This window comes from Hirundo rustica, chromosome 3, assembly GCF_015227805.2.
Source record: "Hirundo rustica isolate bHirRus1 chromosome 3, bHirRus1.pri.v3, whole genome shotgun sequence".
NCBI classification, from domain to species: Eukaryota; Metazoa; Chordata; class Aves; order Passeriformes; family Hirundinidae; genus Hirundo; species Hirundo rustica.
In genome coordinates this window covers 17,127,036-17,148,907 of record NC_053452.1, presented here as the reverse complement: position 1 = coordinate 17,148,907, position 21,872 = coordinate 17,127,036, and the positions used below count along the sequence as shown (strand labels likewise).

At 38.6% G+C, this 21,872-nt stretch overlaps 1 protein-coding gene across 4 annotated transcripts in view; it reads right to left on the bottom strand.

Moving 5' to 3' along the window:
• LCLAT1 (lysocardiolipin acyltransferase 1) overlaps positions 1-21,872 on the bottom strand; it is a 113,906-nt gene that overhangs the window by 32,318 nt on the left and 59,716 nt on the right. For all 4 annotated transcript variants that reach the window (XM_040059786.2, XM_040059789.2, XM_040059787.2 and 1 more), the window contains one exon: positions 20,132-20,248. In XM_040059786.2, the coding sequence (XP_039915720.1) occupies positions 20,132-20,248 (117 nt within the window). The remainder of the gene's footprint in view (positions 1-20,131; positions 20,249-21,872) is intronic.

The window sequence follows — 21,872 nt, the reverse complement described above, 5'->3', positions numbered from 1 at the left end:
GCTGGACCAAGTCTACTCAGTGGCAATGCCAACACAGCACATGTTCTCCTGACCAAGCAAAAATTTAGGTAAGACAGACTGTCCAGTCCGGATTGGACTAGTTAATCTAAAAATAAAAGCTCCTGAACACAAATTTTCTGCTAGTATGTAACAACTCAGATGACAACAGCCAATTTCTTTTACTATAAAGCAGGCTTATTACCTCCACATTACAATTTCCTAACTCTTTCATTGCAAGAATATACTGTAATTGCTGTGTGCAACAACAAGTTTAAACCTCTCAGACAAGTAGTTTAAATTTCCAGGCTCTTTCAGACTCAGATTCTTTCTTTTTTTTTTTTTTTTTTTTTTGAAGGGAAGAAGGAGCACCACAACCTCAGTTAAAGCAATTCAGCTATATCAAAGACTTAGGCTATGGAAAAAATGTTTTTGTTACTTAAAAAGTCACAAAGAATTTCAGATGGTTTGTTCTTTGGAAAGGAATAACATCCCCAAGCCTTGGAACTGGGACTTGAAGTTTGGCAGGAGATGGTATTTGTGTCAGTAATATGCTTTTTGCCAACTTTCAAGAAAACATCCCAAATTTGGCCAACAGCTACGAGCCTTTGAAGAATCTTATTTTTGCACATGCTCAGCAAACATTTTGTAGAGTTCACAGCTGGAATTTAAAAAGAATCTGTCCTTACTGAGTATTCCCAACTTCTGGTCCTTAATTCATGCACCATTCTCTCTGAGTAAAGGACCACACTATGTCCCCATCCCCTTGTAGCTCCTGCATATGACCACCCATGCAGCTCAGGGAAGGAAACCATCTGATTCAAATGTAAAGGGGACAACTAACAACTCTTGAAGGGAATTTGGCAACCAAAGCAGACACCCAGCCTGTGGAGGGATGGTGACAGTATCTGTTGTGTGATCGGCAGCTGACTTAGTGTTTGAAAACATCAGTAGTGAAGAACATTAGGTTGTAAAGTTCATTTCTCAGATCTAGGGAAATGCCAGATCTAAGGTCGCCTCTGCCTATACAATGGAATATTATCTTAGTTCTGTGATGATATACTACTTCGCCCCAGGAGCTGAACCTGCAGTGAATCAGGGCTGTCTGAAAGCTGAATACAGGAGCTTTGCTTCCTTGGCTGCATAAAGGTCCGCAACAAACAACGAGGGAGTGGAGAGCAAACAGGACAAGTTCAACTTTAGGCAGCAGTCTCAAACCAATCTTCATGCTAAATAAAACTCAAGAGAACTGCATGCTATTTCTGCTTTTTTCATAAACAGACTTGAATTTCTCATCTTCTGGCTGGGCTGAGTGGACGTTTCTGGGGTCAGATTTGCAGCGCTGCTGAGCAGGCTGAGGTGCAAGGGGCACGGAAAGCACCACAGCTGGAAAACAAGCCCACGGGTGCCTGAAACCACGCAGCAGACCCAACCTTAACCTTGCTGCACACTTCCATTTCCCACACACATGAGAAATACAGGCATTGAGAAAACAAATTCTTTCAAAATCAGGAAGCACTCTAGTACTAGAGCAGCAAGCAGCAGAGATGCTTATATAGAAAATCTGTTTTCAGAGAAGAGTTTGAATAATGCAGCACACAAGCCCCAGGGCCACACACTTAAGAGGAGAGGAAAACAAAATATTTAAAAGTTGCTCCTTCAGCGAGTGCTCAATGAGGCAGCGGATGTGTGTGTGGAGAGAATGGCATGCAAGCATTTAGCTGAAGACAAAATCATCTCCTATATACATGTAAGAAAGCCAAATTAAGATTATACAAAGAGCTTTATGATGTTTGTCAACTTCTGAGTGCCAAATTTTCCAAATGTATGTTTTTTTCTCTTTCTCTCTCTTTTTAATTTTGTTTTCATTGTTGGTTTCATCCAATTAAAATTAGCAGTTCTGCAACTAATGGAATAAAATAATCTTGTAAGATTTAATGATGATGGATGCAGAAATGTGTTAAAGAAATCTGGCCTCAGTCCTAAAGAATATGTTAGACCTTCAAATATTCAGTCTTGCACCAGCTTTTAAATTCAAAGCCCAAACCTGATCTGTGAAGGAAGACTCAAATTTTATAATGTCAATGATCGATTCTTAGCACTTTCCATGTATAAAACCAGTGCTCATTAGCAACTATAAAGCCAATTCATTATGATTTTTCTGATTATGTTTCTCAGACATTTATAAATAAAATTATTCATTTATTTTAGACTTCGAATCCACATGGAAGTTGTAGATTTGGAAACAAGCTAAGGAAAAAAAATAGAACTTTTTCATTTTGATTTCAGCTCAATTGTTAAAGCCTCATCCACAAACTTTGCACATGTAAACTGTCTGCAATAAGAGCCTATTTTTATTTTGGCCATTATAATATGGAGTCAGAGAATGCTGTTAATTTTTGTTAATTTTCCTAATACAAACACTTGTCCTCAGCTCTTCCGAAGCTATTCAAACCTTTGTAATACACAGCACTGCATAACAGGTAAAACACTGTGCCCTGCATGCCTCTGGCAGTTTATTTGCTGATGAAGGACTCCTGTCTTACAGGAAGCTCAACTAATCAAATTTACAGTCGATTAGAAAGAGGGAATAGCACCAAATTTGCAGTTTCAAGCTGAACTCTCTATCATGACAAACTATTTGACAGTCACTGATCTAAATGCCTTGGGATTTGTACTGCAAACTTGAATAGCCATATGCTTACCACTGAAACGTGCCAAAGGCAGCTGTTCTTTCACAGGGCTTGAAGTTTGCTTATTAATTACAATACATTTAATAATGGCTTTAATACCTTCCTCCCTGACCCTCAAAGACTAACACCTCCAAGAGAGTTTTAAAAGGTATGTACATCGACATCTGAACTTTTTGTGTATCCATGGAAAACTCTGAGATGAAGCAATATAAGCAGCATAAAGAAACCATGCATAAAGTCATTATAAACATTGCCATCTATCAAGCAATCTGCAGTAGAAGGCTGGAGACAAATGCACCTTCTTTTTTAACTTTTTCCTCCTCCTCAGTGCTCCTCAGCTTTTATCCTTCACTCAGTCACCACAGGTGAGTTTTCTTGCTCTCAGATAACAGGCTTGAGCTGAATTTGTGCTGGAGCTGTTCCCCAAGGAAGCAGCGTGGTACAGCTGAGCCCATCCTCAGAGCATCTCCACCTCTGCCAGACCATTCTACACACAACACACTTCCTCGGGAGGGAGCACCCCGTTTCATTACTTCCACAAAGTTTTGGAAATAAGCTAATCCTTACAGAATTTTGACATTAACTGTGCTTTCTTATCACAGTGATTGAAGACAAACCCCTTTAATTATTATAAGAGAGAACGCAAACATGAAACCCACCAAAGAATTAAATTAGCTTTTAAAAGCCCAAATTGTCTGATTTTTCTTCTGGACAAGATATTACCTATGAGGACCACGTTTTTTACTGTGAATAAAGCAGACATTAAGATACCCAGGAAAAAACAGTTTAAGAAGAAAGGCTCTATTTCAAGTGCGAATTTGCTGCTTTGTTCTATTCAAATGCAAAACAGTGTTGTTGCTTATTATATTGCCACTTTCAATATTGCTTAATTTACATAAAAATTAACTAGACTCTTCTTTTGCATGCATCAAGTATTCATGATTAGCTGTCTATGTATATTTCATATGTTTCCATGTCATCATCTATTGCTAGGTAATTAGTTCCTGGAACTCTTACTGTGTTTCAAACGGTGAAACGTAAGAAGATCTTACTTAACATCAAGTTTCCATTCAACAGATGAATAGCAATTTCCCACTCATCTCCACCTCTTCTGTGTTTTGATTCTTTTTTTCTGATGTTTTACACTTAAAGGAGATGTGCATTTCAGTTTCACTCAACTGAGCTCAAACACACATCTAAAGCTCTCCCCTCCTTTGTATTGCCCCTTCTCAAAGTCATTCTACCTATCCTAACATACTGAAGTACGAGACACGCAGAGAAAGCCCCACTGAAATTTAGAATAAACACATCAATACCTGTTCGACAAACTGGGACTTTAAAAATTGCTGTACATAGACATGATACTTTTTTTGTCACATGCAAGAACACATGTGACCACCTTTCAGGTATTGTCAGTATGAAATTTTCTATTAACTTCACCAAGGGAGGGATTCTGCAAAGATCTGGTGGCCGAAACAGACACTTAAAATTATCTTAATGCAATCATGCACTAAAAGCCACTGAAATTTCTAGAAAGGAATTCCCAGATTATGACTAGATAAGACAGAACTGGTATATTGAAAAAAAGCTACGAAACATTAAAAATGTTTGTATTTTGACAGTACATTAAGACTGAACAATACCGAGGTACTGCAATAGCTGGGGCACAGGCTTGACAGAAACAACTTTGCCATTTCCCTCTCTCCTAAAATACTTAAACCAGTTTCCAGTTCTGGGATTAGGTTCCACTCACATCTACTATTCCTGGGCTAGACATTTTGCACTGAATTTTATCTACACTTATCAAGGTGACTACCTGCTGTTTGCTTGCTAGGAGGCTTAATCTCTTTTCCTTTCCCAACTTGGTGTTCCAGGCACTTATTTTTCAAGCCCAGTCAAAAATTTATGGCAAATCTACAGCTGGACAGCGACCTCCCTGCCAAGTCTCTGCCTTCTGCCCAGAGCATCATTGAGATTCTGGTACAAACCTTCCTGTCCCTGGCTGAGCTTTACTCATACATCCTCTGGGAGACTTTCTCAGCATGGATCTGCCTTCCAATCTGATAGATAAGATCATTCAAGCACATCACCCACTAGAAGCAAATTCCTTTGAGAGTGACCAGCTGGCTAGCTGTCATCTAAAACACAAGTTTGCGGGACTCTACTGTTCATGACTCTTCATAAAAGAGAGCTAATTGAATTTCACTCAGAATGTCATCTATGGGGTGCATTATTTACACCGATCAAAAAAAAAAAAGGAACCAAATGTATCTCAGCAGTGTTGAGTTGGAAAGTTTACTATCACGAGTGTCTGTTGTGTGGCAAGAAATTCTATCCATTGTATGCTGGATTAAAGCATTATTGTACTGGGCAACTTCAAGGCACCAGCACAACCAGGGCTGCCTTGGATCAAGGTATGCAGAGCAGAAGTCTCACAGAGGCTACAGAAGGAAGGGTCCTTCTGACAAACATCTGATCTGGAGTGACTTTCTTGTAGGAAATTAGCAAAACATGTTTTTCATGCTTGAGAGAGGGGCTTATCCAAATTATGGCTTCTTTCAAGAGAACAAGCTGAGCATAACACATAGAAATTACCAGAAATCAATTTCACTGTAGTCAGTTCCAGAGCAAGAATACAGTGGTGGGTACAAAGAGAAGAAAGAAGAAATGTCCAATAGCCAAAATCAGGAATGCTTAAGATTTCTTAATTCTCTTGAACTTGAGAGTTTCCTCCCTCTGCTCTCATATGAAGACAGAAAAAAACCAGGTGGTGTAAGAGGGAAGGAACACTGAAGAATGAACTGTCTTCTGCAGAACTGTGATGCTACTTCAGACACTCCTGCAGGCCTATCTGAGGCAGTGGCATCAGGACATGCAGAGGACAGACGGACAATGACTTAAAAGTATTACATGGAAGTGTATGTGGAGTGTTTAGAGCAAGGAAGTGTAGGAAGAGAGCCTTCCTAAAAATCCTGCTAGTATTCTAACCAAGTATGTGGAAAAGACTGAGAATCTGGATGACCCTGAGGTACTGTGTAATAGCACACATTGTAATTCACCTAAAAGACCTTACTAGCTGATAAAAAGGTAGCTGGCCATCAGGCTAAAATCTAAGCATGCCACTACTCAGGATGGGGTACACTGGCAAAGGCACCAAATTCCAAAGCTGTTGTAGGCTGCCAGAAGGTCAGCTCCATTCTAGCAGAACTGCACACTACGGTATTAAGTCTGGACTAATTTGACCATTGTGACAAACACAAGAGCCCTGTGGTGACAACAGTTACAAAAAGGCACTCTGCTTCCTCTTCTACCCCTTCCTTGTCAGCAACTTGCATCAGATAGCTTCCAATTAATCTATTTTAGCGCCAAGGTTCTGCTGATAAGAATCTGCTGCTCCGGACTGGATTGCTTCAATCTCATTTTACCTTGGTTGATAAATCAGAATGTGTGTTATCTTCAAGTAATTTGAACCAGAAATATGCAAATATATCAGTTAGTGCTCTTTGGTTTTGACCAAAGTAGAGTATTATGGAAAAACAACAGAAAGAGTAATTAATCTCATCTATGTCAGCATTTTGTCTCTCTTGTAACTTTAAGTAACTCCTTTGGTTTATTTCTAGTTAACCAGGCTCCCTAGTATATTTATCTGGCTCTAAACATTCTTTTGTATAATAAACACTGCTGAAAATAATATCTTATGAATTACAATAACAGCCTGGGAAAGACACTTTAACCTTACACTTTCTAAAATAATTTTCTGATAATACTCACATTTAGATACGCTCCAAAATTCATCCAACATTTTCAAACACAAAATTTGTTTCCCCAAACCTTATTTCCTGTGCGTAAGAATACCTGGCTCTTGGAGTTCATTGTAATGCTAATGAAAACCTTTTTTCATACTTAGTTGAAGGATATCCTGTCCTTCTGCTGCATTATTAATACTGCCAAACCACTGGAAAACTAATTGCAAATGCCAATTCACTTAGTGCTATCATTCGGCTCTACAGAATTTTCCATTTTAGCTACAGTGTGTGCAAAGTAGCAGACAAAATATATTTTACATGCAGGTCTCAGAGGTCTTTGTTTATTTTGTGACAAAAGCCTGACCAGCATACTGTATGTTCCTATTCATTTATAATCGGTTTCTTAGTGTGTTTAATATTTTTTCAGAGAACGATTATTGTGAACTGGGATTAAAACTATGCTGGTGCTCCTTTTCAATATAGCTCTTGATTTTTTTCCACATCAGGTACACATAGCAAATTCCAGGGAAGAAAAAGCAACATGACACTTCTGTTCCATAAAGCAGAAATAAAATTTTGTAATGAAAGTTAACAAAGAAATATATCACTTTGTTATGGGTTAGTACAGTCTGGTTTTTTAGTTATAAAAGAATGCAAAATAATTCTCCAGGTCAGGATCTGGGAATTGCTTTAGAAGAGAAAGAGACCTATCAGAGGGTTAGTTGGAATTTTGACATCTATTCTGACCACTGAAATTGTTAGCTGCGACTTTGGGAAGTACTATATAAAACCCCTTGATTTCCGGTAGGTGGGTTCTTTTTTCTTCTTCCTTCGGCCAGAAAGAGACAGGTAACATCGAGCTGGGCCTGCTGCTCCCCTCTTTTGGGGGGGAGCTGGCCTGAGGCCTGGCCGGATTCCATCGGCTCCCGGGTGAAAGGGGCGGGAAGGAGAGGTTGCTGTTTTGTAACAGCTACTTTCTTCAGACTTCTCTGGAGCAGGGAGAGATCTCTGCTATGCCCTGATAAGAGCTATAGGCACCATTTGGGCCGAGGCCACCCCGATTTACACCGAGGGGTGGGCTGAGAAGGCATTTATGGTCCTGCCTGGTTTTTTGTGATTCCAGACTGCCTGAGTGCTCCAATCTCTGATGTTTCTGTGAGTTCTTCCTCCCTCATCAGCTCGGCCTTGAACATCTAACACCATGAGCCACAGAGGGAAAAACAAAGACTCCAAGCAGATTTAACTCTTTCTTAGCAGCATGAAGCTTCCAGAGCTCAGCCCTTCTCTGAGAGAGTAAGGAAAGACAGAGCGAACATAAAGAACAGCAGCATGAAGTCAGTAGAGCAAGAGTGAAAAGACTATTGAGACAAAGGGTTGAAGAGTTGGTTGTTCTATTCTTACTTGAGCCATGGAAATGAACTCTATATTTAGGTCATTCCTTTAAATCATGGGAAAGATATGCATTTGGGGAGATGATTGTTTTGCGTGTAGATTTAAGCAAAAGTGTTTGTGATGAACTAAGTAATATCCTGTAAGATGCTTGAACAGAGATAAAGATGAGAAGCCCCCTGTGCCGGTAAAGAAGTGAGAAGATATCTCTGTACCTTGAAGTGAAGAATCCTTTGCCTTTAGAGTTATGCATCTTTAAAAAGTGACACCCCAGTATGCAAAAGTCTAAGACCCATGACCCATAAGCAGCTTGGGAAACTGCTCCTGGGAGGGTCACAAAGGCAGGTTTCCCGGGGCGGTTGTTTTTGTGACAGTTAAAAACCCACAGGAGAACTGTTCTAAGTTGTCAGTGGGATCCATGACTCAAAAGGATACTCTTCCCCTAATGAATTGATGAAAGACTATTATCAGATAGTGAAACTGACTGAAAATTACAAGTTTTGTCTCTTTATGTTGTTTTGTAAGAAAGTGAACAGTTTGTAAGGAGAGGGAAAAGTGTTTTTAAAGTTTCATTCCATTTTAGTTTTTTCCAACTTTCTTTTTTCTATTCTTTTAGTGTATGTTAATAAACTATTTGTTAATTTTAAGGTTGAGCCTGCTTTGTTTTTCTCCTAGTCTCTCTCTCACAAAAAGAGTAAGTACCAAGACCAAAATTTAGTGAACGTGAAACCACTACATTAATTGGTGTTTCCGTCCGGTTTGAAATTAAAACTATGACACACTTGAAAATTAGAAAAACTTTTACATGGTCTTTTATTTCTTTGCTTGTTTGGGGCAGTTTTGTCTTTTTTTTTTTTTTTTTTTTTTTAAGAGAACAAAATCTGAGAGCTAGATGCGCATTATGTAATCATGTGCAAGTATCTCTTGTATTTCCCAAAGTGTAGTCTGGATTACTCATGGACATAAACCCCATTACTGTATTTACAAGATGTGGATGTATGTGCTGCTGTGAAAGTATGAATCTTCAAGCCTCTAATTTCTTTCATCTATCTCCACTATTTCCATCCTTTTGTATTTGCCACAACTCTTCTACTAAAATAATGAAAATATCTTAGGAATGTGTTTCTAGATAGCAAAATATTTTGAGAAAACAATGCTGAAATAACAGCTGTAAAAGAATTACTATAGAATATTTGAAAATGAAGGCAACATTTCTGGGTTACAACCAGATACTCCCAAATTCCACCTTTCTCCTAGGAAGAAACTGCATTTCCTCAGGTTCACAGCTCTTGGGCTCTTCCAGAGAACATTATCGATTATTTAATTTGCTTTACTCTTCCACAGCTTCTCACAGAGCAGATCAACTTCAAAGCCCTGCCAGCAAAAGCTCTCCATTCTTTTTTTTACTGTTGTTTGAAAGGAAAAAGCACAAAATACATTGTTAGAAGCTTGTCATTCTAAGCAAAGAAAATACCAAACCGGCAAAACATGTTTGTTCTCTTGTTCCAAATTGAACACCACAAGAGGGCTGCATTCAATCTCCCTTTCTGAAATTCCCTTTTCTCAGTATTTAGTTACACAATCTGAATGCTTGACACTTTCCTCCTGTGTTACTTTGAAAAGAAGCAGTGCTCTGTGAGGCCATTTCACTTGTAGATCAGGACAGGGCAGCCTGATAGCAGATGCTTGAACTGTTTCCAAGCAATGTGTACCTACAATTGAGTTCCTCCCCTCACCCAGCTCAGAGGCAGCAAAGGGCCTCCAACAAGAGGCCAGTGAAACTCATTCTGAACAACAATCTCTTCAGTTTGGGTGTAAAGCAGCCCTAGTCTGCTCACAGTCTTTCAGTCAGCTGAGAAGGAATGGCAAAGTAAAACCATTTTGCTTGTGAAAAATCACGAGGCATATATCCCTATGCATAAATTCACAAAGGCTAAGTAAGATTTGTTTTCTGTAATTGTGTTAATGGGATTTTTTCAATATGATCCTTGTCCTAGACAGTTTGCCAAGAAAGATGGAAATCAGCCCCTGAAACTCCTCTATATACATATACACAGCTCTGTATGTACACAACATACCACACCTTAAAGGAAGAAACCCCACCATTTAAGTCACATTATATTCTATCAGCATTTTGGCTGTTCAGTTTTAATGAATTCTGTGCTGCCCACTTCTGTTTAAACAAGAAGACATGAAGAAGAATATGCTGCTGGGTTGATTACATGGGCCAGAATACAGAGAGTCACAAGACCCAAAGTCAAGTGAATTTATCCCTTCAAGGAAGAGCATAATCCTTTGAAAATGTTCTATCCTAATATACAACACTGTTATTAAAAATCAGAAATTATGTATAAATTTTAACATTGAGCGCATGCTTATGTGTGTGTCTCGGTGTGTAATGTCAACTGAATTTGTCAGCACCACAGGGAGCATAAATCTTGATGAATCTCCACAGCCTCTATGGTTTGGAATGTATTATTAACAGGTTTATTAAATATTTGCAATGCTGTGGGCATGCAGAGTGCACCGTTTGAGACAGCTGTGGCTGAACTGATACCTGCTTCAACAAAGCTTATACACCAGTGAGATGGGTGTTTCAGCCATACCAAAACAAAACACCTGCCTCAAAAATACACAGGCCTCACAGGCAGGGTGTGAGCAAGGGGGAGGAAAGAAGAGTCACAGAGTTGCTGAGCATATATTTCATTTAATTCTCTGATACCAGCTACAAGAGCAGGCATGCAAAGGGCTGATGAAGAATGGCAGGGAGCTTTCGGGTCTGTTGGTAGGAATGCTTTTTGGATAAGTGAAGGCAGAAGTCGACTGGTTAAATCACAGTGGTGCTGCTGACAGGATGAACTTGCAGAGCACTTCGACAAAGAATCCTTTTGAGGGATGATTTTTCAAAAGCATCCAAGCAAATTTAAAAGAACACTAATTCTTAAAGGATCTTAAATGGGACTTATGTCCCTAAGATTTGCCCTCTCCGTTTGGCTTTTAAACGTCAGTACCCATAGCAACGTCCAGGCAACGCAAACGTGTCACTACTCACAAATTCCAAAGTCTCTGAAGCATTTTGAAAATGCCTCTCTTCTTTTTATTTATTGTGCATGCTCTTCTTTTCTCCTAATAGATGTCCTTACTGTCTGCCATGCCAGAATCCATCAGGTCAGGAAGGCTCCTTTCAGAGCAGTGCAGTGAAGGACCAGGAGAAGCCCTGTTCAGGTCCCTGCTTCTGGAATTATTTTTCAATCATCAAGAGCATTTATTTTTTATTGTTAGACTGCAAGGGCAACAATGACTATTATGCAAACAAAAATGACAGTTTTGCATAAGTCTAAATATAGATGATAGGCATTTCAGAGACGCTTACTTTTAAGATATTACTTATTTTTAATGGTATGAAATAGAGTTAGAGAAGAGACACTGCGGACTTGAATGTATATTAAAAGAGTTCTCCAGATGTTAACTGGTCACCATTCTACAAATAAATGAATTTATGGGAAAATATATTCAAACCCTATAGCTGTAGCTATAGCTTCATTACAAAACTTAATGGATGTTGCACTTCAAATTACTGGCACAGCACACAGGTAATAAGGGGAAACCCTTCCTATATCCCACCAGCATTTACTGAGAACACAGAGAGCCAAGACCTTATTTCCTGCCCTCCAAAATCCTGCAGTTCAGAAAAAGGTTGACAAAATAAGTCCCAAAGAGAGGAATATTTCAGATTACATATAAAGTGATGAATGAGGTGTAGAGTTGAATTTATGCTGAATTTATGTTTTGATAAAAATCTATTTTAAAAAGCATTTATGCTCTACTACAATTTTTCCCAAGCTCCTCTGCCCTCTGATGTTTTTCGTTTTTCAGTATCAGTCCCATAGCAACATCCAGGATTCATGGTTGTGGCACTGCTCACAACATCTCTGGAGCAGAGCCTTGCAAACAATTGCTAAACTCAGGGCTCTTAGTCAGCTTGGAAAAGTCTGATGCTGGGCTCATTTTTTATATCCTGAAAATAGTGGCAGGGGACTGGGAGGAGGGCAAAGGGAAGGGAGCTGAAGCTGCAACAGCAGAAAGGAATGAAAGAAACAAACTACTTAAGGTTTAATGATACTTAAGCAGCATATTTTGCAAGTAGATGAGATTCAAAGTTTTATTACTTTCTTACAGATTTGGAGGCTATATCTGAACAGTTTGAGGATTCCAGCATTTCCAGTAACTGAAATGATACTCCATGGACCTTTTCCCCTGCCAGTAATTACTCATACAGAAAAGTGGTTATCAGGAATACACAAAACACATTTGCAGCAACCTTAACACAGCTGGAAGTAAAAACAGCTAGCATCTGCAAAAAGTGGAAGAGTGGAGAATCCAAAAAATATGCCTGAGAATCTCCTGTACAATAGGAGTCTTGATCTGGGATTAGTCTATTCAACCTGTAAATGCTGCTATTTTTCTAATAAAACACATCAAGAAACATCATCTCCTAACAGAAACTAAAGCAGTTAAAAAAAAAAAAATAGAGTATGGAAAAAATATGTTTAGGTCCCTCTCTACTCAAGACTGCTTGAAGCAATTATCTGCCTTACTAATAAACAACTGAGAAACGGATAAGCTGTGTGAAGCATCTGGTAATAGCATGTGAAACAAATTGATGCCAATACTATTCCTCTGTTTATAGGAATTAATTTCAACTTCAGCAATAATTAAAAATGCTACCAACCCAAGCAACATCACCTGCAAATTCTTGGATCATTAGCTGACAAGAATAAGCAGTAATTAATGAACTTGTACTTTACCTCAGGCTCACCTATTGTCTGTAGTAAGTCCTTAAAAACAACCAGAAAGCTCAGTATTTGGAACACTCAAATTGATGAGCGACCTTTCAAAACACCCAGAGAGATGCTGACCCAGTCTAGACCAGCAGATACACCTTGTTACTCACATTCCTGGTCCACTACCTAGTCAAAGCACATTAACAACTAGTAAAACCGTTCTTAAAAAAATCTTCAAGAGGGGTTAAACATTAGATTAAAATCAAAGGGCAGGAACATTTTCATAATTCTGAAAAAAATAATTCTAGTTTTTCCTGAAAAATCATTTTTCCTGAACTCATCTGTGGCCACGCTTCATTTTTACATATGCAATCTGATGAGCTAACATTGTTCCAGGCCTCCAGTTGAAGCAATTAAAAAAGTCCACACTCAAACATTACGCCAAACATTACCACATCGTTACCACAGATACTGTGTATTCTGAGTCAAGGGAAAACAGTGGAAAGCTCTAATACCACTGTGGGGTAACTGCTGGCAAACGATAACTTTTTCGTATGGTTACCACTGCAACTATTAATAACCTGTGAGGAGGTGAATGGAAAATGACCCACTGCATGGTGTATCTGCTTGTCACAAGCCATGACACACACGTGAGAGCCTGCAAGGGAATTACTGCAGTAGGTGGACGTTGAGAGGCTTGAGAATGTAAAAACTGAAATATTTCCGATGAATACCACAGATGTGTGGTGACACAAACAGCTACATGTCACCCTGCAAACATTAAATGGGCAGTGGTTCTTACACCATAAACCCTCCAGGGAAAGGCTGTGCACCCATCTCAATAGCAGTGGGGGTAGAAAGAGGAAAGGATGGGGGATGACAGAAAAGAGTGGTTAGAAAAAAGCAAATCCTTCCCAGGAGGACTGAAACAATGGACTGTTTTCCACAGAGGTGGGGTGAGCAGTATAAAATGTTGCTCCAGTAAGACATGAAAGAAGAGAAACAGAAACTTCAACATGTACCAAAGGCCAGAAAATATCTAACAGAAAGCCGGTGCTCGTTCTGAGAAGTACATCACAGCCAATACACGCAGATGTCTGCAAAACATGGTAATCATCAGCGGTTAACATGATTCTGGAAAAAGTCGAGCTGCCCTTTCCCATGTTCCAGAGTCAACTGTCAGCGTCTGCAATAAAGCACAACAGCCTGCATCCGATTTTCTGCTTTGCTGAATTTCACAGACATGCCCAGTGATAAAAGCGTGCTTTTGTACAAGGTCTCTGCTTTTTTATTTTATTTTTTTTTTATAACTAATGTTATGAATTTTTTACTGACACACAAAATGCATAAAAAGCATGCAAGCTTCAATTTACATACTGATATTTCTGTATCAAAGGCTATGCTATTTAATGCACAGGATCCAATTCTCATAAAAGGACAAGATCAATTACAGCAGTCAGTGAAGCTCTAATACTGCATTTTCAGCTAAAAACTTGCTCAAAGCTCTTTCACAATAGCTCAGTAATTTCAGAGTATCAGTCTACTTAGTAACATGACTCTGCGAGGAACACATGCACAGAGGAAAAAGAAATCGTGAAGAAAGAATTTCCTTGCATTAAGGAATGATGGTTTAGAGCTGCTGTTTAATCTCTGCAAATCCGATGGACATACGGGTGAAATGAGTTGATTGAGGACCCAAAGCTAAGGCTGGTGTGGACACTTATGCTTTCCTATTTCAAAGCCAGACTGGTTTTAGTTTACACAACGGAGCAACCAGCACAAACAGGCAAGAGCTGCTCTGAGAGATGGCAGTGCTGGTCAGCATGCAAGCTCTGGCCTCGCCAAAACCCACAGAAATTTTGGCAGTGGGCCCGACATATAATTCTAGGAGTCAGAAATTTGTTCAGTTGCAAAGAGGGAGGCTAAATTTCGTTAGAACAACAAATCTAACCTTCTCTGTCATTTGATGTGGGGCCTTTCTACGTCCTGTACCTTTGTTACACACAAGAAAAATTATGCACAAACCTGGAAACTGCTGCAGTCCTGCTATAGTTCTGTTTGAGCACATAAAACCTCTGCAGGTAATTCAGCAGGCACTTCTGTGATGGAGACCCACATGCCTCACCCAATATATATGTGAAGAGGAAAGAAACTAAGTAATCAAAATAAAAAGCAGTTTATTTAATATGTACATTAATTAATTCATACATCCCACTTAACACAGCCTGAACATTTCAGTCAATGAATAGACCTGAATTTCACACTTGCATCAATTTTCGCTTTAAAAAACATAACACACTTAGGAATTGGTATTATTTTGACTGATGTTTGAAAGAATGAATGGTACCAGTCTTGTAAGCTGTAGGTGCTTTGGACATAACTGTCACCAACACCAGAAGACAAGCCCTTGGCAGCCTCCTGGTAAGTATTTCTCACTGACATTGTATCAACTCATACAAGCACCCTCCTGCTGCTCTTTCAAAGTCGGAGTAAGAAAAAAGCTCTGGGAGCTCATCAACTCTGGCTACCTCAAGCTGAAGGGTTTCATTAATAAATATTCCTGGTGCTCAGCAAGGATGTCTAGGCACTGCTCACAAAGACCTGCTGCCTAACCGTGGTTACTTCACACCACAGCGAGGGAGACACAAACCATGCGTCAGCTTTCAGGAACTTTGATTCACCATCTCCAACTGGCTGTCTACTACATAGATCTGCAAATCACAAACTGTCTCCCTACGTTATTAGCTCAAAAGTGCCGTGTAAGCAAATTGCACCACAACCCAAGTAAATGCCATGAAGAGTTCAGTACATAAATGTTCATATCTGGATACTCTAACTCCCAGAAAATCTGAATCTACGCCACTAATGAATCTATGTAACAGTCAATAAGCATCCCAGGATTAAAACATTTTACATCATTTTATAGAGAGATAACCAGGACTGAACACCTAAAGAAAACCTTCCTGCCCTAGCAATGAATCAGGCTGGAATAGCTACATGTAATTACTGAAGCAACTGTAAAACCGAGGTATGAACATTAGAAGATACAGACTAGTTTCAACTGTGTGTGTATAAACATTAATTTTACGGCAAAACTATCAACTCTGAACCAACCATGGAAAAAGGATGAGAATCAGTTTCTTTCCATCAGTAAGGATGTGCAATGAAGGCAAGCATGTTAAATTTGTATCTTTGTTTATTTTGGGATGCTGCAGTTGGCAGATGTTATATGCACTATTTTTTTCAGTTGGCTAATTATGAACCAGAAATAAATTCAAAGCTGAAACACTATATAATATAATAAGACAACTAATTCTGACTAGTCATTATACTATACAACCAGTAAAATATAAACTCCATAATGAGAACATCAGTCCAATGTACTCAGCTATTAAAGACTGTTGGTGGCTGTAGAGGAAGAGTCAAAAAGAGGTCAGTTTAAATTTAATGTTGGCAGAAATGTTTGCCTACAAAAGCATGAATAATTTTCTAATGATGCTTTAAAGCATTAGCTCTGTCTTAACACTTACGGTTTATTTAGTCCTGACAAAATGCTTACAAGCCATGAAGCAATTTTAAGAAAACATTCGTAAACAGCTATTTTCTCTTGACAGACTATTTGTCTACAATTACAGATATTATGCCAAGATAATATATGTAATTCAATGAAACCAGACAATATTGAATCAAATCAAACCAGAATTATTTTCCATCTCTTTGAAACTAAGCAGTCAAGTCAGCTGAACTTTCAATGTCATTTGGCACTTCGGAAAAAAACTTTAGAAAATACAAACAGGTCTGAAAACCTATACATCATTTCTGAGTAACCTTCTGACCTCTTATAGAAGGATCTTACAAACTGGATCTTCAAGAACATTACATAAATCACAAAAATTTTCAATTAACACTGTTAAAGGCATGATTTTATAGAAGTCTTATTTAAATTCCTTCGCATTTCTGCCCTTTTCAAAGTCCCACATTTTGTAAAAGGAGATGAACTACCTTGACCCAAGTTCTGCCAAAAATTACTCCATACATAGCACCCACTCAAAATTTCACACTTAAAAAAAAGTGTTAGATATTATTTTAGGAGATGGTGAATTTAAAAAAGTAATGACCAATCCTCATTTTAGAGCCTGAAGTTCGCTTTCTGTTGCTCACTCACATGTTCTTACTCTGTCTTTCAAAAAAATGCTCACCTTTGTTCCTCAAAGAAATACAGCAAAATTCTCTAGTAGTTTTTTTTACCAGGTAGTAATTGAAATCAGGATTCCTTACAGCTCAGACAAGACAAATGATTCACCTGATCAAGTGAACAGAGTCAGAAAGAAGCAAATCACCTATTTTATTTCTCTTAGCTTTCCATCAATAGTCAACCAACCCGGTATCTTTTGCTTGGAAACTAGCAACAGCTGCCGTCCTTATTCTCCTGAGTATATATATTATTAATTATATATCTAAAGCATGTTCATAGTCTGTGTTTACTCTTGGGTGTTTCTAAGGTTTCAATGAATGAGAACACAATAATGTGATCATTTAAAAATAAAGTAATATTTTCAGTGTTTTGGCACCTGAGCACAATGAAAGGGAAAACCAGTCAGCTTCTACGTGGGTTTCTGTTTAGAAGAGTCAGCTTAGGGGGGAGGAGCTACCACTCAGAAGAACTAGAATGGGCAAAGAAAAAGTATGACTCAAAAGCCAAGGAGATGCGTTACCTAAACAACCTTTATTGCTTTTGGTGGATATCATATAGATCTTTTTTTCTTAGCTCCCAAAATCTCAGCAGTGACTCAGAAACCATCATAGAAGCATCTATGGGGCAAAGAGACCAAGTAGTTGAAATAATGATCATAAAAGAGGAAGAAGCCAGCCAGGGGAGTTTGAGTGCTTTTTGCCACCTATGGAAAGCAAAGAACAGATAACTGCTCGGTTTATGCTCGCAGGGTGAAGACAGTGATTCCTCCAGGAATAAACTCCTTTGTGCAGATACAGGCAAAGTTTTATTGAAGGTTATTTTCACCTGACTCTTCACTTCCTATTTAAAAGGGTCGCTAATAGTTATTTTTATATAATAACAGGTAATTCTTTCATGCTACGGCTTGTGGTGCATATTAATCAGGCCTCTTGCCAAATTAAATTAGTTTCTTCAACGTTTGAAAAGCAGTTAAACTTCTAATGACATTTTCCCCCTCTTTTCATCAACCTATTTTTGGAGCAAAATAATGCACTCAGGCCTGAAGAAAAGACACTTGAGCCTCAGGAATGGAAAACAGCCACGAGCCAAAATGTATTCAAAGGAGAACTATAGGGCAATAAGGTTGTCATCTATGTACAAAAATACTTTCCAAGGCGTAAACACAATGTAAAAATCTCCACCACTCCCTCTTGCATGCTAACGTCTCACACACGCTGCTTGTCTGCAGTTATGAGGAGTAAAAGAAGAAAATAAATCTGTTTTTATGATTATTACTATGACTGTAGCATTAAGACAGTTCAGAAATAGGGACTCAGGTTAACCCTATATCCCTTGACAGTCCTGCTATTTATTTATTACTATTTATTTATTTATTTAGTATCAGAAATTAGGATGGTAAAAAAGGCATTCTATCAGTTTAAGTTATAATTCAAACCAGAGCTGCATAATAACACCAGGTACCAACTGGGCCCACTGCATCTGAATATCAAACTTGATATCTATATTGTACAGATGAAAAGATAGAGATAGATATAGATTTGCACACCTATATAATATACTGAAATATTTAAGTCCAGTAACCACAGTTGGGTTGTATATATCCATAAAAAAACCCGACACTCTTCAACACAAACGGTCCCCATTTCGCACACTTGGAAGCAGCTGAAAACTAATTCTTAAATTAACAAGCAATAGCAAAGTACTTTAAAATGCTACTTGAACTACCTTCTCACACATAATTTACTACATAATAGCATACAGATATAATATATATAGCTTACGATGCCTATCAAAGTACCTAATATCTAGTAAATTCAACACGAAAGGGACATTAATATTTCACACAGTATTTGCCTGCCTTAAATAAAAAGGAGATGTAAAACCACTTCAAAGGCTGGACTATTATTGTTTTTTCCCCCAGCTTTCTACTGCATAAAATCAGTTAATTGGCCTCAAATATTTTCCTTTTTTATAACCCAACAGCCTAATTTGCAAAGATTGCTCATAGAGCAATGGAAGAGAAAAGCATTTTTATAAAATTAGAAAATTACTGTAAACCACAAAGCTTGTTCCTGCAGCAAATACAGACATTTTTTAAAGTTATTAATATTTCAAGTGGAAAACATTTCTTTAACTGAAAATTTATTCCAGGTTTGAAATACTGTTATGCACTAGGTTAACTTAATGCTGTGAAGTTTTAAGTAAAGCAAGCTTTTGAAATTGTGTATGTGGCTATTTTTTTTTACTACAGCAAACTGAGCAATACACATTCAAGAGAGTTGAAAATCTATGGTGTCCAGCTCTGAATGTGCAATACTAATAGGGTCAAACAGATACACAGGATTGTCCATCTGGACAAAATTCTGAAGCGCTTGCAGTGATTTTAGGTATCTGCTTAGGAGGAAGCAGGTAAAATGCAAGCCAGGTCTGCTTCGAAAATCCAAGCAAAGATTCCAGCTAGCAAAAAAACCACACCAGCAGGCCCCTATTCTTTTTAATAATCTCATTCTTCTTTTGGCAGTCAAAATAACCAGCATGTGTTAAAGATCTAGAACTGCTTTTCCCTGAAGAACCAGCCTATAAAAAAGTCACTTCGTATCTACTGTACATGTTTATTTTCTTCAACCATATATCCTGCAAATATTCAGTCATCTGTACCTGAATCCCTGCCACATCTGTACCATTTAAAGATCACATCCTGATGGCCTCAAACCTCATCAAAACGCCCATTCCCAAAACAGCTCCGAGACTCAATGTATCAATCACATCTTCATACTCTCAAGGACTCAACCCTGACCCCTAGATTAATACTGGGATGGATTAATACTGGACCACTTCTGGATAAAAAGCAAGTATCACACGTTCTCTTGCCCACCATCCTGCCAAGCAGCACAATTTGTATTTCATACAACTTCCCCGAGTCACCATCACCCAAAACATCTGGCAGCACTGGGCAGGTGACTTGCTGCATTTCCATGCTGCTGTGCATTCCCCTTGTGCATTTAACATAACAAATAGTCTACTCAGCTTGCAGACTTAAACCCAGAAGCCTTTTCAGAGAGGGCAGTGACATACATGCCTGTGCGTTCAGTGTCAAGCACCCACTTGGGGTTGAGGACGGTACAGGCTGAACTTCCTTGGGATTTTTTCCATTAGTTTTCTGAGGTAATACCGTTGGACAAGCTAAAATATTCAAAACAAAACAACACAAAAGTTGCTTTCATTCACTACATACCTCCTCACGATACTGGTGTCTGTTACCAACTCTCTCAAATCTGTCCACGTTACAATCATTCTAAAGGAAAAACAAGGACAGAGCAGGATTACCTTCCCTTAGACGCTCAACCACAAAGGTGAATCCAGTCGTTCGCGGGTGTAAGACGTACTCGTACTTTTTAAGTCCGTTCTTCTCAGCAAATTCATTACTGCGGGCTTTGGTATTGGCTGAGGAGAGAAGGAGAAGCACCACTTTGTTATTGTGCAAGCAGACCATGGATGAAATGGAATGATTACACGACAGGAACGGTACAACAGCAGCTCACACAGTACGGATGTGAAGGCAGACACAGGTGTGCTTTCAGTCGGCCATACCAGGGTATGAGGAAGAGCCACGTGGATTGCAAGAAAAGCCTTTTTACCCTCTCATTTAATTTTAGCAAATCATCAGCAGATCTTTCATACTTATCAAATGCAATCTGACATTTATAAATTAATAGTGTGGTAATAGTTCTCTGTACACTTCAATACCCATTCTACAGTAAAATATATTAATTGGCTCAATTGTGTTTTGGGATTATTTTAGCTCAAAAGGCACAACATACAGTAATGTAGATTTGATATTATGAACAGAAATGCCTTGAAATCAGTGTTTAACCACATTAAACTTATTTCAGAAAGAAAACATTAAAAAGAAGAAAGCAGTTAACCTAATACCTTAAAAAGGTATTTTACATCTTCATTCTCAACTCGCCACGTTTTATTCATCAACCTGTGCTGCACATACCTACCCCATTTTGACTTTTTGACCAAGCATCTCAGTGCCACAGCACGTGCCTGCCGCTGTACACAGAGTACACGCAAGGCAGCTGGAAAGCACCATGCCTAAACCCCATGACAAATGTGTTTCAAACCTCTGGTAATCAAAAACTTCTCATGAGAAAACCAAAGGCTTTCCAGGGCTGTTGCTAAGAGAGGCCACTAAGCAAGGAAGACATGGACACAAAGCAAAAACTTCTGGAGACAGGTGGAGAGGAGGCAGTTCGTTCTCCTGTGATGTGCACGAGGCTCTTCCAAGCGGCCTCAGTCAACAGTCAAATGGACTTTGCTGGCTACAGTCAGTTAGTTCTTTACTGTGGGTCCTGCTGTGCCTCCCCTGGGGCCAAAAGCCAATGGACATATGCAGTGTTTCCTGGGCAACACAGCAAAAATCAATTTAATCAAATAACTTATTTAATAACTCATATTTATGAAGTTTTACAGGCGCTTAAAAGACAAAATCCTAACAACAGATCTATGGAAAAAAATCACTACTTAAGGAATCTTTTTTTTTTTTTTAAAGCAGGAAAAAATCTTTTTTAAGAGTCCACAGTTAAGCTTAACAGAGATGGGACATAAAGTAATGGAAAACATATCGCTGTTTAATCATTTAACAGAAGTGATGCTTAGAGATAAATCCTTCCTTTTACAATCCTTATAATTTTTTCCTGTAAAGACACAATAGCATAAGTGAACAAAGCAACAGCAGTGAGAGATTTCCTTTTTGCTGTAGTGCAACATTCTCCCATCTTTTTCCCCCCTAAATTATATGACCTCTTTATTTATCAAAATGCTGGTGCTTCTCCTAAAGGTTTGTCTGCCAATTAATAAATGGTATAACATATTACCATACTAAATATTTTTTCCCTGTGACCTACTGTTTCCATGCCTAAGAGTCTGCTTTTCATACGTGCAAGCCTTAAGATTCACTGCACAGATTTCCTGACCATGTGATTTGTTGGAAAGGAAAGCTGTTGCACAGTGGCCAAGCAACTGATTCAGCAAAGAGGATCCAAAGATTTAATTCTTGCCA